This window comes from Melospiza melodia, chromosome 20 (assembly GCF_035770615.1).
Source record: "Melospiza melodia melodia isolate bMelMel2 chromosome 20, bMelMel2.pri, whole genome shotgun sequence".
In the NCBI taxonomy this organism is placed as follows: domain Eukaryota; kingdom Metazoa; phylum Chordata; class Aves; order Passeriformes; family Passerellidae; genus Melospiza; species Melospiza melodia.
In genome coordinates, this window is record NC_086213.1 from 12,461,351 (window position 1) to 12,483,290 (window position 21,940).

General features: G+C 44.7%; 1 protein-coding gene across 8 annotated transcripts in view; it reads left to right on the forward strand.

Moving 5' to 3' along the window:
- The window catches only part of KDM2B (lysine demethylase 2B), a 103,923-nt gene that overhangs the window by 21,132 nt on the left and 60,851 nt on the right, over positions 1–21,940 (forward strand). For 4 of the 8 annotated variants that reach the window (XM_063173068.1, XM_063173065.1, XM_063173066.1 and 1 more), the window contains exons 5-8: positions 3,193–3,371; positions 5,143–5,249; positions 13,797–13,890; positions 14,748–14,901. In XM_063173068.1, coding sequence (XP_063029138.1) covers positions 3,193–3,371; positions 5,143–5,249; positions 13,797–13,890; positions 14,748–14,901 — 534 coding nt within the window. The other 4 variants (XM_063173072.1, XM_063173069.1, XM_063173070.1 and 1 more) reach the window with 4 other exon arrangements.

The following is a 21,940-nucleotide window of genomic DNA, read 5'->3' on the forward strand; positions in this document are numbered from 1 at the left end:
GGTGGGCTTGGTGAGCTGGGATTTGGGAAATCATTTGCTGGTGCAGGGAAGATGCCTGTGTAGCCTTCATTCCTGGAGGGCAGTTCTCTCTCAGACAAGGGGACATGGTTTGCTTCCCTGCTGCTCTTGTTTTACCAAGAAACCCAGAAGACCCACTCTCTGTACCAAACCAGCTTGTCCAGGGTGGGCGGTGGGAGGCAGGGACCCTACACAAGTTGGTTTTCCTCCAAAAGTTCATTTCTATGTGAAAAAAATATAATATTACAGCATATAGAAATGCTGTACAATTCAATCTATGAGAATGTTCACAGTGTCTTGGCCATTAGGCCTCTAAATAAAGGCACCTGATATTATATCTGCTATTGTCACCTTAATTCTAATGGGGATTTTACTAATACATTAGCTAACTTGAGTAACTTGATGTGTTTTTAAGATTTTAAGCAAAGCATAGTTCTCCTGTAGCTCATACTGATGGATTTTTTTTTCCAGCTAACATCCCTGCAATTGATTCTTCTGTCTCCTTCTTGCTGTTGTCTGTTCCTCTTGTCAGAGATGGCACTAGCTTGTTTCTTAGTTACTGTCTCTGTCATCCTTTGGGGATTCACTTGTGCTCCATGAGCAAGCAGCAGGAGAGGAAGATGTTTCTCTAGGCTGTAAATCCCCCAGCACCACCACTCTGCCTGTGAGTCACATCTGCTGCCAGAGAGGAAGCAGTGCCTGCTCATCCCACACTGCCCAGTGCAGAGCTCCACTGGAAAAGCAGCCAGGGGAGTCGAGGCTGGAGTGGTGCACAGTGCTCTGAAGCTTCCCCTGTCAGCAGGGAGAGACTCTGCCAGGCTCCAGGGTTTGTTGATCCACGTCAGGGGTGATGAGCTGAAGTGAGGGACAGGGGAAAGAGGGTGAGAGGCTGCCAGGGTCACTGCTGGGACCTGCTGGGCTGCCCCAGGCTTGCTTGAGGGGGGTCCCTTCTTTGAGAACACAGTGAGTGTGATAAGGGGATGCCTAGGAATTGGTTAACAGAAATGGATTGTGGTGAAATGTGTGTGGAGCTGCTCAGAAATCCAGCCTGATCTGAGATCTCTCAGCCTGCCATCACTTGTTAGGCCTCTGTGTGCTTCTTTCCCTTGCTCTTGACTCTCCTAGATGATATTTTTTTCACCTTGTACTAGGAACAGGAGATAGAAGAAAGAGTTGAATTTTTTCAGGACAGAAGAGATAAAGCTGGCAGTGAGCCAGAGCTGCTGTGCAGTGGGCAGTGAACACCAGGATGTGAACCTGTAATTATACATCTCAAATTCTGTGAGCAGCACTCCAAGAATCATTATGTATAGGCTTGTTTGACAGTACTGTGGCTTAAGAGAAAAACATCCCCTCAAATTACTCTTTAATTCGGAAGTCAAGAGATTATCAATTCAAATCTTAAGCTCTTCTGCCTGTAATTGATAATCGTGTTCATTTAACAAACCTGCTATTGAACTGCTCCTCATACTCTTAATTCATCAGGTAACTGCTGATTTTTCTTTTGGAAAGGATAATTGAGAGGCTCTACGAGGTTGCTTCCAGCAAAGCTGAGATCAGACCTAGACTAAAATATGGCAGAACCCGAGCTCAGCCACACAGCCCTTCAAGTGCAATCTTTGAGTATCTGTGTCCTCTGCCCCTCTGGGCTGCAGCCATTGCTTTGATCCAGGCCCTGGAAGCAGAGATCAGGATGGCTTTCATTAGGGGCCAGTTTAACAGGACTCCATCCCAAGCTGCTAACCTGAGGAATTGAAAAAAGACCATTCCCCTAGTTAAAAAACAAACAAACAAACACAAAACAAAAACAAAAACAAAACAAAACCAAAAAACCACAACAAAACCCTCTAACCCATAACTAGATTTTATGTATGTTGTTTCAAACATTTAAGGACTCTTGTGCTTTTTCACACTTAACTCTCCACATCCTGCCTCAAGGTGGCAACACTTCAGACAGTCCCAAGCCCGGTCCGAGCATGGGCTTCTGTTCCTTGGCCTTGGAATGAGGAGTTTGACTGACAGGCTGGTGGGACTATTCCAGATTTACACTATATAAATTTGTCTTTTTGATTTCAAAGCTTTACGGTCTTGAGTTCCTTTGCAGAGTCATTATCACATCTGTCACTGTCATTGCTATCAGGGGCTAAGGATGTTTGTAATGGAGAGCAGCAATCCAAGCTATTACTCTTGCTGAAATACTGCTCCCAAGCACATGATAGACCAGGTGCTGTAATTATTAATAATTCCCTCTGATGGTGCATCGCAGCCCTACATTTTGTATTAATGCAATTTATTTTGAGTTATTTCTTTGGCGGTGAAAATTGTTTTGGAGAGATTTTTTGGAAGCATTGCGAGTTTGTTTGCTGGAATCCTCTCCTGGAAATGAGGCATGTCTCTCATGGGCTCCTGTTCACTCACACACAAATGAACTGCTAATTAGGATGATGAAATTGCTGGGAGAGGTGAAACCTTCCAGTTGGCCGAAGAGAAGATTGTGGATTAATCTGTGTAAAGCTGAAGGCTCGACTAAAACTGCTGCTCAACATTCTGGTGCTAATGAGACTTGTATGTCTGCCACTCGAGGAGCTGAAAGTAAGGCTTGTGGTTTTTGTTGAGAGATCCAAAGTGGGGGCTCACTCCTCTGTGGCATTTAGTGCTTTCATCCACTGGAACTGGGAATGTTCAGCAGTTTACACTATCCAGCGATGCAAGGCAGTTTTTGCTCTTTGTGGATAGTTTTTGTACACGAGTAAAAGCATCTTGAGAGACATATGGATGTTTAGAAAATTGCAGTATGATTTGGAGAGCAATTTGTCTTGCCTGCCCCCTGCTACCATATTGTATTACTTTCTTCATAGTTTTTAATGTACTTCTGCTCACATCGATTCACATAAAGGAGGAAACTGCTCTCTCCATCTCTGTGAAGAACCAGGTGACCTGTTCAGTGTCACATTGGGCAAAAAGTCTAGTTCCAAGTTAGTTCCTTGCTCACTGTTTGAGCTTCTTGGGAGCCATGGAAGGAGTGGTACTGGTCTCATCCTCTTTTCCTGCAGTTTCCCTGCAGTCACTGAGAACTGATATATATATATAGATATATTGAATAACATACATACATGTTTTTAGATGTACATAAATAAGGCAAGGCAGATGTTCTGAGGTGCTGCTGTGTTGCAGGGAGCCGCAGGATCGTGGATGTGATGGATGTGAACACGCAGAGGGGGGTGGAGATGAGCATGTCTCAGTTTGTGCGGTACTACGAGACCCCAGAGGCCCAGCGGGAGAAGCTCTACAACGTCATCAGCCTGGAGTTCAGCCACACCAAGCTGGAGAACATTGTCAAGCGCCCCAACGTGGTAAGGGAGCCCCTGGTGCTGGGCTTTATTGCAGCTTTTTCCCAGAAATAAATCAGGGAGTTTGAACAAGGTGATGGGAGGTGCCCGGAACTCCTGCTCGTTCAGTGGCAGGATCTCATTTTTAGCCCAGTAGAAAGCTGGTCTCCTTGACAGTGGAACTTAATTTACAGGAATTAGGTACCTGATGAGCTGTTAATCATGCAATTTGCACTGATACACAGTTCCTCTCAAGGTATTTAGGGGAAACTTCATCCAAAATTAAATACTATCTCGTATTTTTCCTCCTCTAACGAAGTTTAAACTATCAGGAAGCTTGGACTCATTATGTATGAACACTCCTTCTACCCAAAAAAATGTTCAGGGGGTTCCAAAGCAAAAAAAGTTGGGAACTCAATTGTTAAATGTATAAATGTTTACATAATTAAATCAGCATAATCACTGCTATGTCAGAATTAGCAGTAGTAGATTTGTACATACTCTTTAAACGTAGAGGGCTCTTGTGATTCTATTCCCAATGCAGTCACTGGGCATGAAACTGTGACCTTCTCAGTAAAGATGATTTCATTTCTCTCTGAAATGTAGCCATGCGTGCTGTGCTAGCATGTAGCTGGGGGTAAAACTACAGCTCTGTGATGTTTTGTTTTCAGACACTTCTTACCTGATTTCTAAGTCCTTGTCTAGTTACAGCAGCAGTTTTTTCTGCTGGGGACATCTCTTACCCAGGACAATAGAAACACCAAACTTTTGCCTGAACAGGTCACAGATAGATGGCAGCTCTAATTGCTGATTTGTAGAAATAATTCTTAACTAGACACTTTATTCTTTTACACACAGATCACAAATTTGAATATTAAACACTTATTTAGAAGTTCATTCAGATTTTTGCTGTCATTCAGACACTTAGCGGGCAATTTGAGGGTGCTCTGGGGAATTTCTTGTGTTCAATTGATCCCGGTTTTCCCAAACACATTGTGCTCAGCGAGCTTTTAAAACATCTGTGCAAATTTCCTGGGTGCTTAGAAATGAAATATGCAGTTAGGTATCTGTTATCACGTGTAAATGGTTATTTCATAGCTGTTTTAAATAACTGAGTGCACAGTTGTTTGTAAAACCAGGAATATTTAGATCTCACTGAAAGAGAGATTTGCATTCCCATGGGAGGAGAAGAGAGGGTGTTGTGGAAGTCCAGTACCCAAAGTCAGCTCCCATATATTTGTATAAGATATTCCCTTGAATCCTGCAGGGTTTTGAGTCCAGAATAGGGCAGAAATACCTGATTTAGGTTCCCTGCTGTGTAAACTCTGGGTTGCAATATCAGAATGTGGAAATTATTTCAGAATCAGGGCAGTAAGCAAGTTTTGTTTTCACATACAGTTGTGATATTGATAGAATCAGTCCTATTTCCTCCTTGAAATGGAAGATATTAACATCATATAATCCCTTTATGTTTGCATTTTAATGCTCATTAATGCAATTTCTAGGCTGTTGGCTACAAAAATGCCACAGACTGTACAAGAGAAGGGGCTCACATGAGACAGAATTTGCACTCAGGTAAACTGACTGTAAAACTCTCCTCCCCCTGTGTTTTAAGGGGTTGAATTGTGGTGATGAAATGCTGCACCTTAACAAGTTGAGTGCACAGGACTTTTGCTGAACAGCAAGGTTCTCCCTGTCTGTGAGCATCTGCTGCTGTCACTGGAGGAGTTTCAGCCAACAAGAATATGTCCTACCATGTGTTCAGGAGCTAACAGTTGATTTTGGGGCCTTTCAGGTGGACTTAGTCGACTGGGTGGATAATATGTGGCCACAGCACTTGAAGGAGAGACAGACGGATGCTACCAATGCAATTTCAGAGATGAAATACCCCAAAGTGAAAAAGTAAGTCTTTAAAAAGTTCTGCTCTTGACTGCCTTAAATAATTTTAACTTTGGTGAATACAGTCTTTAATCAAGCATCTTTGAAAAGTGCATTTTTATTTTTCAGTTTTGAGCAACTCTTTTTGAAAATGGCAAACTGACCTTAAGTAGTAAATTCTCTGAAAGGGCTGCCCAAGGAAGTCACATCACACAGATATGTCACATGGATATGTCACACAGTATAGTCAGAGTCCTGCTGCAGGCTGGCTCAGATCCTGCCCAGGTTCTAAACTGCTAATGACAGACATTATTAGCTGAGAAATGTTTTGTGAAATGAGCTTGAAGTCCATTTTTAATGGGTGTGTGTGACTTCCTAGAAACTGTCACTGCCCTTCCTGCCAGTTTGCTTTTCCATTCACTTTTTCAAGAGCAAGGTCAAAGATTGGACTGATCTTTGGCTCAGGACCTGCTCAGGGCAGTTTTGAGGCTGAACACGAGCAATTTGTCCTGGTTCTATCTCAGCTCTAGGTTTTGGGCAAGCATAGGCTCACCTGGCTTTTTCTTCTGCTTTAATGTCTTCCTTGAAACTTTTTATGTGGTGATGGGAAAAAGGAACTATTTGGGGGCCTCAAAATGTGCACTGCAAGTTTCATGGGAATGAGTACAGCTGAGATAGGGATTCCTTTAATGATGTAATGACCTGTATGGCTGATGAACACCAGGTAATCCTGGAAGCCCTTCACTGCTGTTTCTGTTTTATTGGCCAGACTGAATGCTGGCAGCATCCCAGGCTCTGCTGTTGAAACGACCTCTGGTGTTCTGCAAATCACTCAGAACTCCTTCCAAACTGTAAAATAGATTGGTACTAACAGATACAAAGGAGTGTACAGTCAGGAAGTGATATGTAGCATTTACTCTTGTTCTGTAAAAATAAACATTTTGGAAGGTAAAGGTCTCCATAAAAGAAGAGACTCTGTGACAGGCATTGGGGATTATGCTCAGACCACTGATTTCAGTGGAAGTTAAAGATGTTCCTACATTTTGAAAAGATCAAACTGCTCATTAGGGTAGCTGGGTGTGGATTGGAGTCTCCATCCATTTGGAAATGTCCTAAGTGACTTGCCTGAGGTCACACAATAAACCAGCAGCAGAGCAGCACTTGCTTCTCAAGTGGTTAGTCAGCTAAATAACATTATTTATAATTTGCCAGAGCTAAGAAACTGAATCATGATTCAGGGCCTAAGGATTCATGGATGGTTCAAGGTAAGAAGCAAAGGAAACGATTCCTCTCCTAGAGCAGGCACACTCCAGATGCTGAAAAAGATGTAGCAAGTAAACAGAGCAAGGCAGAGATGGTTTGAAGGATAAGGTAGCAACATGACTAACAGAATTTAGCAGAAAAAGCAGAGTATATGCTTGCAGTTCCCTACTTGCATCATGAAATGCCAGATGGTAGGTTTCAAAGGGATTTTAGAGACGTACCAAATCAACAGATTTTGACATGGAGTTTTTCCCATTTGTGGAGCGTGGCCTGGTGGGAAGGCAGGAGATGCCTGATGCCGTGGAGGTTGCTGTCACTGGCAAAGGGAAGGTGGAGGTTGACAGCTTGATAAACTGGTAGATGTGATAGGTACAGGGAAGCTAAACACTGAAAGGCTGTGAACGCTTGAAAAGTGACAATAGGGTTTGATGTTGGGAAAAGGAGTTACCAGGCATGAGTGTTAAAGGCAAGGGTGATGCAGCTGGAGAGATGAGGATGTTGCTACTGAGTGTCATCTCACAGAAAGACTAGAGAAGGATGATTTACAGCACTGTTGGCACAAACTCCTCATCAGTCTCAAGAAGCCACAAAGACAAAACCAGTAACAAACAGTGACAGTCTGTGAGCACAAGAGAAGCTGTACCAGATCAGGATGAAGATCTGTGGCTCTCAGTAACCTGTCTGCTGTTGAGTGCTGGCATTGATGCCCTGGCAGGAGTGTAAGAATGATGTGAGTGTAAAATGATGCCACTCCTAAAAATTACCTTCTGAACTTTGACTGTCTGCAGTTCAGGCAAGGCTGTCCTGAGGTAGAAGTGGTTTCTGTGCACTCAGTGACTCTCAAAGAAATTGCTCTTCCATGAGTGTGTCTGGTTTAAAGATGAACTCCTCAAGAGATTGGCTTTCTCCATCTTTGGGAATTCAACTTGACCCTTTCCTGTAGAGATACTGGTCCCAGCTACTGCTGTGAGAACCCAGAGGGTCTGAGCCCTTATGAAGGAAATCATGTTCAGTTGTGGAGTCACTTGCTTCACACTGCCCATTCTGTTCTGTGAATCATCTATATTCATATGCTTTATTAATGACTGCTGCTCAGAAATGGGATCGATTCATTCCTTTCTCGCTCTGAGCATTCCCATAATGCTGGGAGTTTGCAGTATGCCATCTCCACCATTAACGTGTTCCCTACAAACAAAAAGCACTCCAGCGAGAGCGCCGCAGTTTCGCAGACACAGATGGCATTACCAGACACAAATGTCTGTCTTGGCTCCTGCACGTCGAGTTCCGTGCTGGGAGTGAAGTTAGAGAACGCTCCATCTGCTGCCTCGGGTACCAGAGCGCCCTGCCCCGCGCCTGGACCTGCACCGTTCACTCCTTCCAAAATTCTGGGTAATAAAGTTATGGTTCTGCCTGTAGGTAATGGCTGCTTACCTCAGGAGCCTTAGAGGACTGAATTAAGTGGGGCAATAGTTTAAGTCCCCTCTTTCACGTCTCAGGGTGCAGTTCCTGAGAAAAGTTCCTGCAGACATGGGATCCTGGATGAGAGTGGGGAGATGCAGTGTAACCAAGAGCTAGCAGAAAAAGGCAATGATATTTTAACATCAGCTTTTAGAGGCAGAAGCTTGTTATATCACCAACACCATTTTCAGGTAGCTCACAACAGGCTGAGATTTGTTTTTCTGTTTAAATTCATCCAGAACTGAAGCAATCTGGATACAGCTGAGTCAACCCAAAAAAAAAAAAAAAAAAAAAAAAAAAAAAAAAAAAAAAAAAAGTAGTACTAATTTGATTTTTCATTTATCAAAAGAGAGAGCCCTGCTGAAATTATTATCCTCTTTATTGGGTTTTGTGTTTGTAGCCTTGCAAGATTATTTGCAAGGCAGTGGCAGTGAATAGCTACAGTTCAGGACATGAAACAGTACCAGGAATTTCTAAGAACTTGGTAATATTTGTGCTGTGGAACAAATGAAAATGAAGGCTTTGGTCACTGCAACATCCTTTTTACCTTCAAAATTCTTTCTATTACTTTAAATATCTAAGCACTGCTGTAACAGGTCTCTATAATGATGCTGGCCTTCAGTTAAGGATGGGGTATGTTGTGTGAAACATCTACCTGTTCTCAAAGGAATGCTGCTCTGTTAGCATGTCCTCAGCCCCATTCTCCCTCTCCCAGGCTGTTGTTCAGCCATCCGTTCCTTTCTATTCATTCCTTTACTAAGTAGGGATGGATTTAAGCAGATGCTAAAATGCTCCGCTGAGCTGTGGTCTAATTAGAAGCTGAGGGTGCCTCTGGAGACAGGGAACCGAGGGAGCTTGCAGGTCCCACAAGGCAACCTGGCACTGGTTTGTACATGTGAGAGACTTGTCTGCACTTTGTATGCCATTTGTGGATTGCTTTTGATACAAAACCTCTATAAATAGAATTCTGCAAAAAAATTTACACCAATAAGTGCATGTTCGTTAAGACTTTCCAAGCTAGCAAAGTAAATAAAATGTGATATCTTCAGATCAGTGCATGAGTTCTCAAATCCTCCTTCAGGTAGAACTTGGAGGAGCAGCATCACACATGTAACTCAAATAACCACCAGTGTTTACAACAGTTTGTGGTGGCCCTGGAGCTGAACAGCCTTGTCACAGGATGAAGAAATGAGTTGTGCTCTCACAGACACCAAAGTGCTGTTCCAGGGGCAGACAGGCCTGGCTCGCAGTGAGTTGTTGGCTTGGTTCAGTTCACTGTGATGGGAAAAAAATTTAAAAATCCGAGCCCACCCCTCATACCCTTGGTGTTCCACTGGGGCTGGGACCAGGCAAGGGTGCGACGAGGGAAGTGTTGTCGCTTGCTTTGGTGCCAGTGTGGTCTGAGAGTGTGATTTGCAGGCACTTCACAAACTGCGGTGCATGGCGGAAAACTGGCTCCTGTTATCTCGGTGTTGTTTGTGTGTGTGGCTGGCTCGGACCGTAACCCCCTCGGGGCAGGAGCCGGGCCTTTCATGTGCGTTTGAAGTGCGCGGGGTGTGGTGAGCACCGTGTGTGACGAGTTGGTTCGTTCCCCCGGGCTGGGAGCGCTCGGTACCGCTCCTCGGGACGGGCACGGGGCGAAGGTTGGTCCCGGCAGGGCGCAGGGCCCGCTCCGGCCGGCTCCGAGCGGCCTTCCTCGGGCAGGGCTGCTCCGGTACTGGGGTTCTGCGGGGAACCGGGGCTCGCATCCCTAACGGGGGAGCGGGGTGATCCTTGAGGGAAGCCGGGTTCATCCCCGCAGAGCAGCCAGGGCTCACCCCGAGGGAAGCCGGGGCCCTGCGTGAGGGGATGCTGGGGCTCATCCCTCATCCCCGCGGGGCAGCCGGGCCCTCCCCCAGCGGCGGGGCCGGTGGCTGCCCGGTGAGGCGAGGGTGGGGGCGGCAGCCGGGCCGGTGCCTGCCGGGTGACAATGGTTTCTTTTGTCTTGCGGCGCAATTGGTGGCTTCCAGTTGCAGGGCCCCAGTGTGGGAGCGCTGTCGGTGCGGGCCGAGGCGCCCCGAGGTAGCCTTTGTTCCCCGCTCGCAGGCCCGGCACAAGGGCCCCCGCGGGGCCGGGATGCTGCCGAGGGCCGCTCGCCCCCGACGCCCGGAGCGGCGCTCCCGCCCGGGGATGGGCAGCCAGGCCCGCGCCTTTCCCCGCGCTGGCACTTGCAGTTGGCTCATGGGTCTGTGGTATTCGGTTTCAGGCTCGGGGATTTCAACCAGCCGGCGCTGCTCCTGGGAGGAAGGAAGAGTGAGCTATACTTTTCTCATTGGCCCGAACAAAAAACAGAAGCCTCTGCTGGGGTTTGGGAGTGGTTTATGGGCTGAGCTCAGTGGCAGGGGAGCCCTCGCAATGCCAGAGGGAATAGAGCCGTATGGTGCGCGGTGCCTATTGCGGGGGAGAAGGAGCTGAGCTCGGGGTAACGCTGCTGCCGCCGCTGCCTGTGCGTCCGCTCGCGTCTCGCCGGGCCCATGTGCATGAACGCTGCCGCTGCTGCCCTGCCCGCCGCTGCCTTCGCATCCCGGCGCGGCTCTCGCTGTCTTTGTTTCTCTGTTTGCTTGCGGGTTTGTAGCGATGCGTGGCGAGTGCATTGTGGGTTTGCCTGGGAGTGTGGGCTCTGCGCTGGTTTATGGAGCGGTGTCTATGTTGTTCCTGTGTTACCAGCTCGCTGTGTTTGCTTAGTGGTTTAGCTTCATTTGTATCATGTCTCTCTCTTTTTTTGGATCTCTGTGTTTGTTCTTCCTCGTGAGTTTGCAGGTTACTCCATATTTCTTCGCATCATTTCTCTAAGAAATTTCCCCAGATGTTTGTGGGGTTTTTTTTTTCGTTTTGGTTTTTTTTTCTCTTTTTTTTTTTTTTTTTTTTTTGAGGGGGGGGTGGGAGGGGGAAGTTCCCATTTTTTTCCACATCATAAATCTTTCCTCCAAAATAACAATACGTTAACTGGACAAATTTCAGGCTTGTGGAGAACACAAACCAAACTCTTCATTCGGGAAGGGAAGCTCCCCCCAAACCGATTACAAGCAGCTGCGTGTTTTAAAACCCTGACTGAGGCTGTGCAGGGAGATAAAGTGGAGTGTGCAGGGGTTGGATGTGGTAGCAGTTGTGAAAATATTCAACTTGGGGCATCTTTTGGGTTGCTTGTGTTTTCAGGGTGTAACTCTGGTCAGGCTGTCTCCCCATGCCTGATATGGGATTGTGCTCCTGGAACCGCTGTACCTGTCCTGGCCCAGAGCGCCATGGCCACAGCACACAGTGGGATGTATTTCCTAGATTTCTTTCAGAGTAGATGCTGTGTTAGTGCTCCCGCCCCCCCCCCTTTTTTTTTTTTTCATTTATTTATTTTTTCCCCACCGTTGTTATGGAAAACCCTGAAAAGTTGAGTGGTTCCCCAAATTAGCAGCTGTTGGCGATGAGGAGCCGCTGGCCGGGGCTGGTGCCCGAGATGAGCAGTGGCATGGAGTGCGCTGGGACCATGTGACTGCGGTGTACATCGGGAGAGGAAGCTGCAGAGGTCAATGCAAAGGCATTGTGCCAGACTCTGGCAGCCAGCGAGGGAGCTGGATGGCGGAAGATCCTCCCGCAGGCTCCTCAGCCGGCCGGGAGCTGTTGGGCTTGGACAAAAGCAGGCCTGGGAGATTAACAGCATAAATTAAGGCATGGCTTGTTTGTGGATGGAAAGAAAAACACTTTATTTTTCCAAATGCTTTGCAGGTTTTTATTAATTGCCATAAGTGACTCTTTCACTAAAATCACCTTTATTGAAGTGGAAATTGTGTTTAGAGGAGTTTCAGGAAAACAGAGGGGAAAATGAGGAAAAACAAGGAAAAGAAAGAGTTGTGTGTTCACAGTTATACCTGCTTTGGTGTTTCCTCACAAAACTAAATTTTAAGCGCTTTGATTTGACAGGATTCAATCCTGTTATTACCTCTCTGAACATAAACAGTTTGCCTGCTTCAGGTTTAGATTATTGACTACTGAGGAACAGCTAAAACCAGCTAATGCCCAGGCCATGTTTGCTCTTCCAGAATATCTTAATTCAGGGGGTGATTGTTGATAGGTTGCACTGTCTAGAAATTTTTTGTTGTTAGTGTGATGTATTTTATATCTGGCCTTCTGGAAACTGAAAATAATTGACTCCATAAGGATTTGAATTTTTTACTTTAAAACAACATGAACCTCTAACACTCAGCAGTGCTTACAAGCTGAGAATTTCTATGCTGATTTTTTTTTCCTAATGAGCAATAATTATTCAATCTGTGACTTTTTGCAGTTTGGCTGAAAGAAAGGCAACTTCCTTTCTGGGCTTCTTTTATTGTTTTTAAATTCTATCTGACTTGTAATCAACAACATCTTGGTAGAGAAAACATAAAAGGAGAATTTTTTAAAAAAAGTGTTTGGGAGGGAAGGACTCATATTTTGAAATGGAGCATATTGAGAGTGTAGACAGCTTCTTGGCTAGCTGTGATTTTTGAAGCATCTGAAATACCCCAGGGGCAGCAGAAGATTCTTCCTGCTTCTGAAGGATTAAAAAAAAAAAAATTTAAAAAATTCCAGAGTGGGCAAGAGGAGAGACGTGTAATTGCACAAGGAGAGGTTTTAATTGTGAGATGAAGGCGCAGGACCTTTTTTGAAGCCCACAAATTGACTGTCTTCATGACAGCATTGCGTATCATTCTGTCAACTCCGGCTCGGGATGTGGTTGCTAGGCAGCGGCTCTTATGGACCCAGAGTGGCTGTGATTTGCCAGCCTGCTGCAGACACATGGTAAGGTCCTTCCCAGCCTATCATCTACAGGGACTTCTGCACGCCGGCTGCATACTGCTGAGCTTCTCCTACCTGAATGTGAGCAGGAAAAGACACACTTAAATCAAACCTTTTTTTTTTTTTTTTTTAATCCTTTCCCTTTTTTTTATTTTTTATTTTTTTTTTTTAACAAATCCCCTTCCGGTAGTGTTTCCATAACTCCCCTTAAAAACCAAAGCAAACCAAAAAAAAAAAAAAAAAAAAAAAAGCCATGAAACGGAGACCGGAACAAGGAAAAGAGGTTAGTGGGTTAAGTGGTGTGTGTTTCCTGCGTTTGCAAAGGTGCCTACAGTGAGGAGGGCGGCTGTGATTCGGCCATTAGTTACAGATGGTGGCTGCAGGCTGGAGATTCCTGCAGCCAGACCACAGCTCTTGTGTCTTTTCCAGCAATGCAGACTTTAAATTGTTCAAATCCTGTATCAAGACGGCGTAAAAAATAGTGGATTTGATAGTTAGTGTGGCTGCCAGCTGGGTCCTTTATGTGTTTTGATGCAGAATGCCTAGAAATGTGAACAAAAAGGAGTTAGTTTGCCAAATGAGGTTTCTGTCCCCTAATCCTTGCAAAAATGGCATGAGTGGCAAGTAGGTAAAGAACATTCAGGAGGATTTATAAGCAAATTAGATTTTTCAAAACTTTGCAGCAATTTGTGTACAACTTCTGCTGAAGGTTGTATCTCTGAAGTGATGAAGGAGAGCATTAAACAGATCACCCCAGGGACAGGCAGTGCCATAGGAAATATTTCTGAACAGCCTAACTTTTAATGTTTTTCTGTTCCCTAACTCTGGAAGCTTTAATTCCTCTTGTATGAACAGCAAACTCAAACATGGAGAGACGTATTTTTCAGCAGAAACCTCATTACCTTCATGAGACAAATTCCTGTGCTGTAAATGCAGAAACTTAATTGGTGGAAGCAGCATTGCACAGGCAGTTAACCTCTGCAAATTAAGATGTGAAAAATACTGTTTCAGACTGATTCATTTTTGTCCTTCATCTACTTGCAGGTACTGTTTGATGAGTGTGAAAGGATGCTTCACTGATTTTCATATTGATTTTGGTGGCACTTCAGTGTGGTATCACGTTTTCCGTGGGGGGAAGGTAGGTGAACCTTTTTTGATATTTAGTTTTATTTCTCTACGCCTCTTAGAGAGGAGGGGTTGCTTTCTTTTCTTTTTTCCCCTTTTCTTTCTCTCTTTTTTTTTTTTTTTTTTTTTTTTTTCCTTGAGGGGATCAGCCAGACTATTTCAGCAGCTTTGTTGATACACATAGAGTTTACTGAACTAGAAGGACACCAGTCACTGTTATGAAACAAACAAGTGATTTATTTGAAATCCCAAATGTGTTATTTGCTGGTGGTGGCGATTTTGGGCTCGCTGTTGCTGTGGTCCAGAAGGATCTTGCAGGGAGATGTGGCTGTGTGTACCCTTGTTGGGTCAGAGTGCCCTCACAAGACTCTGTAGCTAAAGCTTTGGTTCCTTTTAGAGATTCCACGTTTCTTTGTGTGTACAGCACAATAAGCCAGAACTGAAACATTAAAGGGTACAGAAGCCTTAAAATACACAGCATGTGGAGCTGCGTTGCCATCTTTCCTGGTTCAGGATGTTTTTCCCAGTTGTAGTGTGGCCAGTGTGTGGTGGGAGCTGCAGTCAGTCATGGTGCAGCTCCTGTTCCTGTCTGTACCAACACACTGCTCTGAGCTGCAGGTAAAGCACAGGCAGCTCCTGAGTAAGATATTTCTGGAGGAGAGATGACAAGTGACAGTTACCCAGGCACTTCCAGCACGTGGGCTAATTGCTGCTGCTGTCTGTGTGTGCCTCTGTGTACAACACCTGGAAAACAAGTGTTCCATGCAGAAAGGAGCTCATTTGCCTGACACACTGTAGCCTTGGTAGAGTCTCTCAGCTGTTTCTTTTTGTTGACTGCTGGTAATAATTAAATCTTCATTTTGTTTTTAGATCTTCTGGCTGATTCCACCTACTCTGCAGAATCTAGAACTTTATGAAGAATGGGTTCTCTCAGGAAAGCAAAGTGATATCTTTCTGGGAGACAGGGTGGAACGATGCCAAAGAATTGAGCTGAAACAAGGCTACACCTTCTTCATTCCTTCAGGTATCCCTGTTAACTAACCTGGAATGACTGGGATTGTGCTTTACTAACAGCTCTGTGTAAAACAATTCTTCACACCCAAACCCCATACTGACTTCCTTTTTTGCTGTGGCACAAGAAAGGCCAGGGACTAAATGTACTTCATTTTCCAGAAATTAAGACTGATGGGAGATGTACTGTGAGGAGGTGTGTGCAGTGATCCTGTGTGTAGTGGGAGAAAGGAGAGGGGAGTTGGGCCTCTGGAGCTGTCAGTTCACCACTTCTCATCAGAGCTGCACTGACTGCTGCTGTTGGCTTTCTGGGAAAGACAGTTTTCTCTCTTTGTGATCTCTTCTGGCAGGCTTCACCTGCAGTTCAGTAACTTGCCTCTTTGCCTCTATCTGTAGCCAGAGGTGGGTCCTGGTGGAACTCAGGAGAGATTCCAGTCCATGGCAGAGCAGGTGCTGTGCTCCCTCAGGTTGCTTCTTGGGGAAACAGCTTCATTGTTCTCACTGTTCAGAGGTGCTGAATCTGGACATCTTCCAGCAGCCCAGGCACCTCAGTTTTACACTGCTGCCCACCTCAGTAGCTGTGCTGCATGGTCCAGGCTCATCCTGCAAAGCCACCAAGTAGTTGTAGATTTGGAGGCTGATGCTTCAGCCCTGTCTGCTCCTGCCTAAATTGGATTAAGGATGGTGGAATGTGTAACATCCCTCACTTAAGATTATATCAGACTTTGCTTTCTGTGACTATTATGGGACTGTAAGTTTGTTTATAATAATTTAACACATTGCCTCTGTCTATTGGATCTTACCAGGGAAGTAAATACAGGTAGACTTTCTACATGACACAAAGGCAGGCTGGTAATTTTTCAGTTGGAATTAATTACTCTGTAGAGATAGGATTATTATTTTTTAACCCTAGAAACAGAGAGAATGCAGGTCATGCGGAGACAGGGACAGTGTTCTTCTCATCTGGGTAGTGGTGGTAGGATCAATTGAAGGCCACAAATGTGCACATTTCTAAGTATTTGGTAAGAATCAGCCTGGGAGATGACAGGCAAAATGACTTAAAGGGTGGAGGAGTTAATCTGTTAGAGGAATTAGATCTTGCCTTGAAACAGGTCAGACTGTGCTGTTACTGTTTGAACTGGGTGTTTGAGTGTGGCTGTGCTGTTTGCTTAGATCCCATTACTGCATCCTCTATTTATCTCCATCCTCCTGTGAAAAGCCTCCTACAAGTAAGAGTTTCTGTGTGTCAGTTCAGTCATGTTCAGCAGCTGGAACCCTGCAGGTTGTGGGAGCTTGGACAGGACACAGCTGTAACATGGTGGCTGACACAAAGTGATTCCAAACGGGTTTTTGACTGGAGTGTCTGTTTTCTTAGGAAAGCCCCAAGTACATAAATGCCAATACCTCAGACATTTTAGGCTCCATGCCAGATTTGAAAAGCATTTATGAATAATTTCTCTCTAAGCACCTCATAGATTCATGGATTTTTGCTCTGCTGTATGTTGTTTGGAAAACTTATTTGCAAATCTCTTATTTGTGTGAAAGGGCATTATTTCTGCCTTTGTTTTAAGAGTATGGAAATGCCTAATTAAAGGCTGTTCCAGGTCAGTGAATTGAGCACAGCTGTGTAAAGCAGGTCAATTCCTGTGACCTCTTTGCTCTGGTTTGTGCACATATCATGTTAGTTAATGTTTGAAAGTGGTTTTTATGTGCTTTAGAAGTGTTCTTGGTGTTTAAATTCTGTTTATGGATGTCTGTAAAACCAGCGTGTCCTGTATTTTCAACTGAGCCTGATAAACCCTTGACCAGCCTCAACTCATCCATGAGGAAATACCTTCTAATTACAGGTTTGCTCACAGAAAGTGTAGAGGAATTAGTGCTCAGCTGGGCTGTGAATGGGGAACATTTCAGCAAGGGACCTTTCCCATGAAATATCCTGCTCTGCTTCTGCTTTCAAGTAATTTCTGGGAGTAGTCCTAGAAATGCTGTTTTACCATAGCACTGTGAGGGTGAAGTAGGTAGAGAAGACTTTAAGAAGACAAGTGAGGGAGTGAAATCACAGTGTGCTGGGAAATGGAAGGTTTGTCTGAGAATCTGGGATCAGCAGTAGATCCAGTAAATCCCCAAAAGTAGAAATCACTTGGACAAGAATGGGGATCATTCTCAGGGAAGGCATAATTACAGTGCTCACCAGGGCCTCAGGGTGTTTTCCTCTCCATCACTGCCCTCATCCTTTCAGGATTAAGTTTAAACCAGCAGATTTCTGCTGGTGTTTGTAACCCTGCAGAGCACTGAGAGCACGACCCCAGCTGTGGTATCAGGGAGGAATTGAGCTCAGTATCATCAGCACAGTGAGTTGTTATGGGCCAAGGTGCATTTTCCAGCATTTTCTGCAGTGCTGATTTATTCAACATTCCTGTGATCAAACTCCAGACAGGGTGACCTGCTGTCAACTGAGTGATGTTCCTTTCTGGTTCTTCTTCAAACTTCTCATGTTGCTGCATGCAATTTCATAACAGTTGTGTTTCACCTGGGAGCTGGCAGTGTTCCACTGAAGAGTAAGCTGTTTGTTTTACTTTATTTTTCTTATGTTCTCTGTACTGCACTTGAGGGCCTTTGGCATGGAAACATGCTGTTAGAGTCTCTCTTAATTATTGTGGTTACCTGAGAGTGCTCCTGTCTCCAGTCAAATGCAGAAATAATGACCTTTCTCAGATGGATGTTTTTGGGAAGGCGAGTGGACAGAAAGAGATGTTCTGTGTGGACTGCAGGCAGCTATTTGCAGGGATTCAGGGTGTTTCAGATGCTGTCTCAGTGGTTATCAGTGGCATTTTGCCTATTAGGAGTGTGTGGTCCTGGGTCACCTCTGCTGTGCCAGTGAGAGTTTGATGGATTATTGTGTGATGGGGCCAGAAGGTGGCACAGAGCCCTTCCAGCAGGAGAATGACAGGCTATTAAATTGTGGCTGGTACATTTTTTGCAGGGTGTTGTGCTAGGGCTGCAGAGCTGCCTGCCTGGGTTTGGTTCCTGTTTAGCTTCTCCCATTCTGGGAGCTTCCACTGACATTAATGGAATCTCCGTGCCTGGAGCCTCAGGGACCACGTGAAGAAGGTTGTGGGGGGATCAGAGGGGAGAGGCTTTTTGCTCTGAGTGTTGGCTTTCAGATGGAAGGTGACAGCGTGATGCTGGATTTTTGTTTCTGTTCCTAATGCCAATCTCTGCCTCATTCTTAAAAACAATTTAAGATTGAGAGTTGCTGTATTACTTGTACTACTGGGGCAGAATTAGTAAATACTTCACTTTAAAAATGTAAACATGATCTTTCCTTGATAGATTTGGTTGTGGGCACTGCTATGATGCAGTCATTGTTCTTCTGAGATTTGATTTGCTGGCAGTGCCCACTCTCAGGTTACCTCTTTAGTCACTTTTTATTTTTGAGACATATATATTTCATCTTTTCCACCCCAAGTTGCTGTAGAATTGCAGAGAAATGTGTGGCAACTTCAATATCACAAGGCAAAATATCAGTTCAGTTACTAATGGAAACAGATGCAGCATGGTTTTGGCTTGGAGCTTGTAGGCTGTTTGCCCCATAGCTTTATAAGTTAATATTCTTTTTCATTATTCTCAGATGGATGATTGCATCCTTGAGTAGGAATTTGCAGCCCACTGAAATCTTCTAACAAGTTTGCAATATTTAATAATACTTGTTTTATAAAATTCAGAAGATAATGAGATCATATCTTTCTTTTAACTGTTCAGAAAAAGTGTTTGTTACTGTTAATTTTACCTTCTTGATTTACTAGAAATGATAACATCTAAATATTCAAGTGTATCTTAGGAGTGGTGGAATAATTCATAACTGTAAATCAGCTGAGAGCATTTCTGAGTCTCCTGAAGAGAATTCCTGCTCAGTCTTGGCTTGGCTTCATACACTGGGATTGTTTTGGGAAGGAAAAAGCACTTATTGATTGCCAGGAGCTGAAATAAAAACCATCAACTTCAGAAAAACCTTAAGTGGATGGTCTTCTTATTGAGGCTTGACATGAGGGCTGTGAGCAGTGACTGCAGTGTCTGTGCTCCCAAATCCATTTATCCCACGTGGCTGAGCTGTGCTGGGCAGGACTGGAGCTGGTTCCACCTCATGTCACTGGCACTGCTTGGGGAATAAATGGTCACCCACTGGCAAGAATCTTCCTGGCTCATGGCTGGTCCTCAAAGCCACACAGTCAATGTCCTCCTCTCATCTGTAGGATTTAATTGTAGCTTGAGGTAATATTTAGCAGGTGCTTTTGTTTGTGGCTTTCAGACAAAAATTAACGATTTCTCGTTCCACTGACTTCTGATTTTTTCAGTCCTTATTCCAGTTGTTCTGATATTATTCCATTGCTTTTTTTAGCATTAAGGATAAAGTGAAATTTTTGGCATTTTTCTCCGTTTGTGAGACAGTTCCCAAGAGGTGAGGTGTTATCTCCTGGCTCACATGAAGCCATTGAACACAGAAGATTGTGCAGCAGGAGCTGGGTTTGTGTGAGCAGCACAGAGCAGTCACTGAGGACAGAACTGATGAAGTCACTCCAGAGGTGTCGGGGCTGTATGGGAGGTTTGTGCTGTGAGAGTGGGCAGTCAGACACACAGGAGCAGGCATGACAGGCTGTTCAGCACAGGTGACATGATCTGAAATGTCAACAGACCCTCAGTGCATCCAGCAAAATGTAACAGCACAGGTGAAGGTGAGGCAGGGGTGTGATGGATGGCATTAAAGCAAATCCCTTGGCTGCCCTTTTGTCTTCCTCATACGTGCAGCACCTCCTGCTCTGGGGGTTTGTCTTCTCCTTTAAAAACCCTGGTAATTGGGGAGCTGAACAAGATGGGTGGTTTTGTTTGCAAATGGTCACAATGAACATTCATCCTCCTCAGTTTATTTCTGAGTCGTTCTGTAGCTAAGCTGTGGGAATGGATTGAATGTGCCATCCAAGCTTCTCTTTCCTCAGAGCTCATTTCCACAATACATTACCCTGATGGAAACTGTTTCCTGTTTTCTGCTCATCTCTCTTTCCTCCTACTTCTACTTTTCTGGTGCTGACCTCCAGTTTTTCTCCACACACAGCCTGGTTAGTATTAGAACAAGAGATTTTCATGTTGGCTTTTTTCCTCTGTAACATCTGTGCCAATCTTGCTGGGATTTTGTACCTTGTCAGTTTTCCCATCTTTTTTGTGTAACCTTGTCCTGTGTCCCTGGAATCCACCTCTTGGTGCTCGTGTCTCTGCAGTTCCAATTATGCACGTACGTTCCTCAGGCAAGTGGGAGCTATTTTGGGATGCAGTGTGACTGAAATGCTGCACAGCTGAGTGACCAAAATCTATTTTATGTGCAGGTGACTCCTCTGACAGGGCTGTGTCCTGCAGAGGGGCTGAGCTGGATGCTGCCTGTGGGAGCACATGGACTGCAGGAAATCTGGGAATCCCCAGCACTGAGGGCACCCACAGGCATCATCTGTGCCCATCTCAGAGCTGTGCCTGGAAATCATCCCTGCCCTGGCAGGGCTAGGAACTTCCCAGGACTTTATAGGATGACTTTGTTGCTTGGTCTCTCGTTTATTTTTCTTTTCCCAATCCTGATGGATTTTATTGCTGTGTTTTAAAGGGTTTTGCTACTGACAACTGTGTCATTAACAGCAATATTTTCAGTCTTGTTATTAGAAATACTTGCAGCTTGAAGGACCTAGTGTTCAGTTAATTCAGCAGCTGGGAGATGAAGGTACTAATTGCTTGTAAGATATTTAGTCCTGGATTATAAATGCAAGTAGGGAATTAAAGACCTTCTCCACAGAGCCAGAGGTTGTTTCAGATACTTTACAGAAGATTTTCAGTTTGCACTGTACCAGCTCTGCAAGAATGGATGCTTGAAATAATATTTGTGTTGATTATTCTTTCTGTGCAGGGTTTGTCATGTCTGGAACACCATTTGTTAGAGCACTGGCTCAAGCCAGTGATGGATCTTTCCACACTTCTCCCAAAAATATTGGGCTACTACCAAACAAGTCTAGCAGTTATTAACACAGAAACCCTCAGCATCTCATAGGGGTAGCATTGAGAAGTCAAGAAGGGTTTGTTGAGAGACCAGGAAAGACCAGGAAACAATGAAACCAGCTGCCCTCCAGTGTGAAATGTTCACTGAGGAAATACAGTTTGTAGGAGAAGGCTACTGTGTGGTTTCAGTGGAAGCACCCACCCAAAGAACAACTGCATTGATGGGATTTAATTTTATTGATTATTAAATGAGGGGATATCTCCTTTTAACCTTTCAAATAGGACAAGAATCAGCCCAGTTATTCCTAATAATCAAATTGTAAATATTTGATGGCAGATTGTATTTTGAATGATGTTGATAATTTCACTAAAATAACAGCTGCACTAAGGTTGGACATTGACACAGTGCTGAGAGAGCTGCTGTGGGAAGGGTGCTGAGGGCTCCTCAGTGTTCTGCTGGTCACTGCCTGGTTCTGAGCTGTCTTCTGCCACCACTCACTGGTGGGGCCGTGAAAGTCATTTCACTTTTTCAACTTTCAGTCTGTTCATCTCTAAACCTGACAATTAAAGTGGATTGTCACGCAGACCAACCCTGTGTTTCAGCACCCAGCCAATGAGTTTGGGGACCCAGATTTGCCTCAGCATTTGGATTCCAGTCTTACCCCCAACCACAGAAATCTTTGTTTACCCAGTGAAAGCAGTGGCCCCAATTTCCTTGACCTTGGATCTGTTTTCCCTCCCAAAGACTGGGATGAGGATCATGAATTTTTGTAGTAGTTTGCTCTTAGTACAGACTGATGTATTTCATGTGAGCTGCTGAACTACTCCAGCTGTGAAGTATTTATAATGTTGAGGTGTGTAGTTGCCACCCTACCCTTAGATTAAAAAAAAAAATCCTCTCTAGTTGATTGTTCTGGATTTGGAAGTAATAAACAGGCTGGATCTCTGTAACTGAAATGATGCTGACCAGAGAAGGAAAGATGGAATAATTCTGAGAGCTGCCAGAGCCATGAGCCACC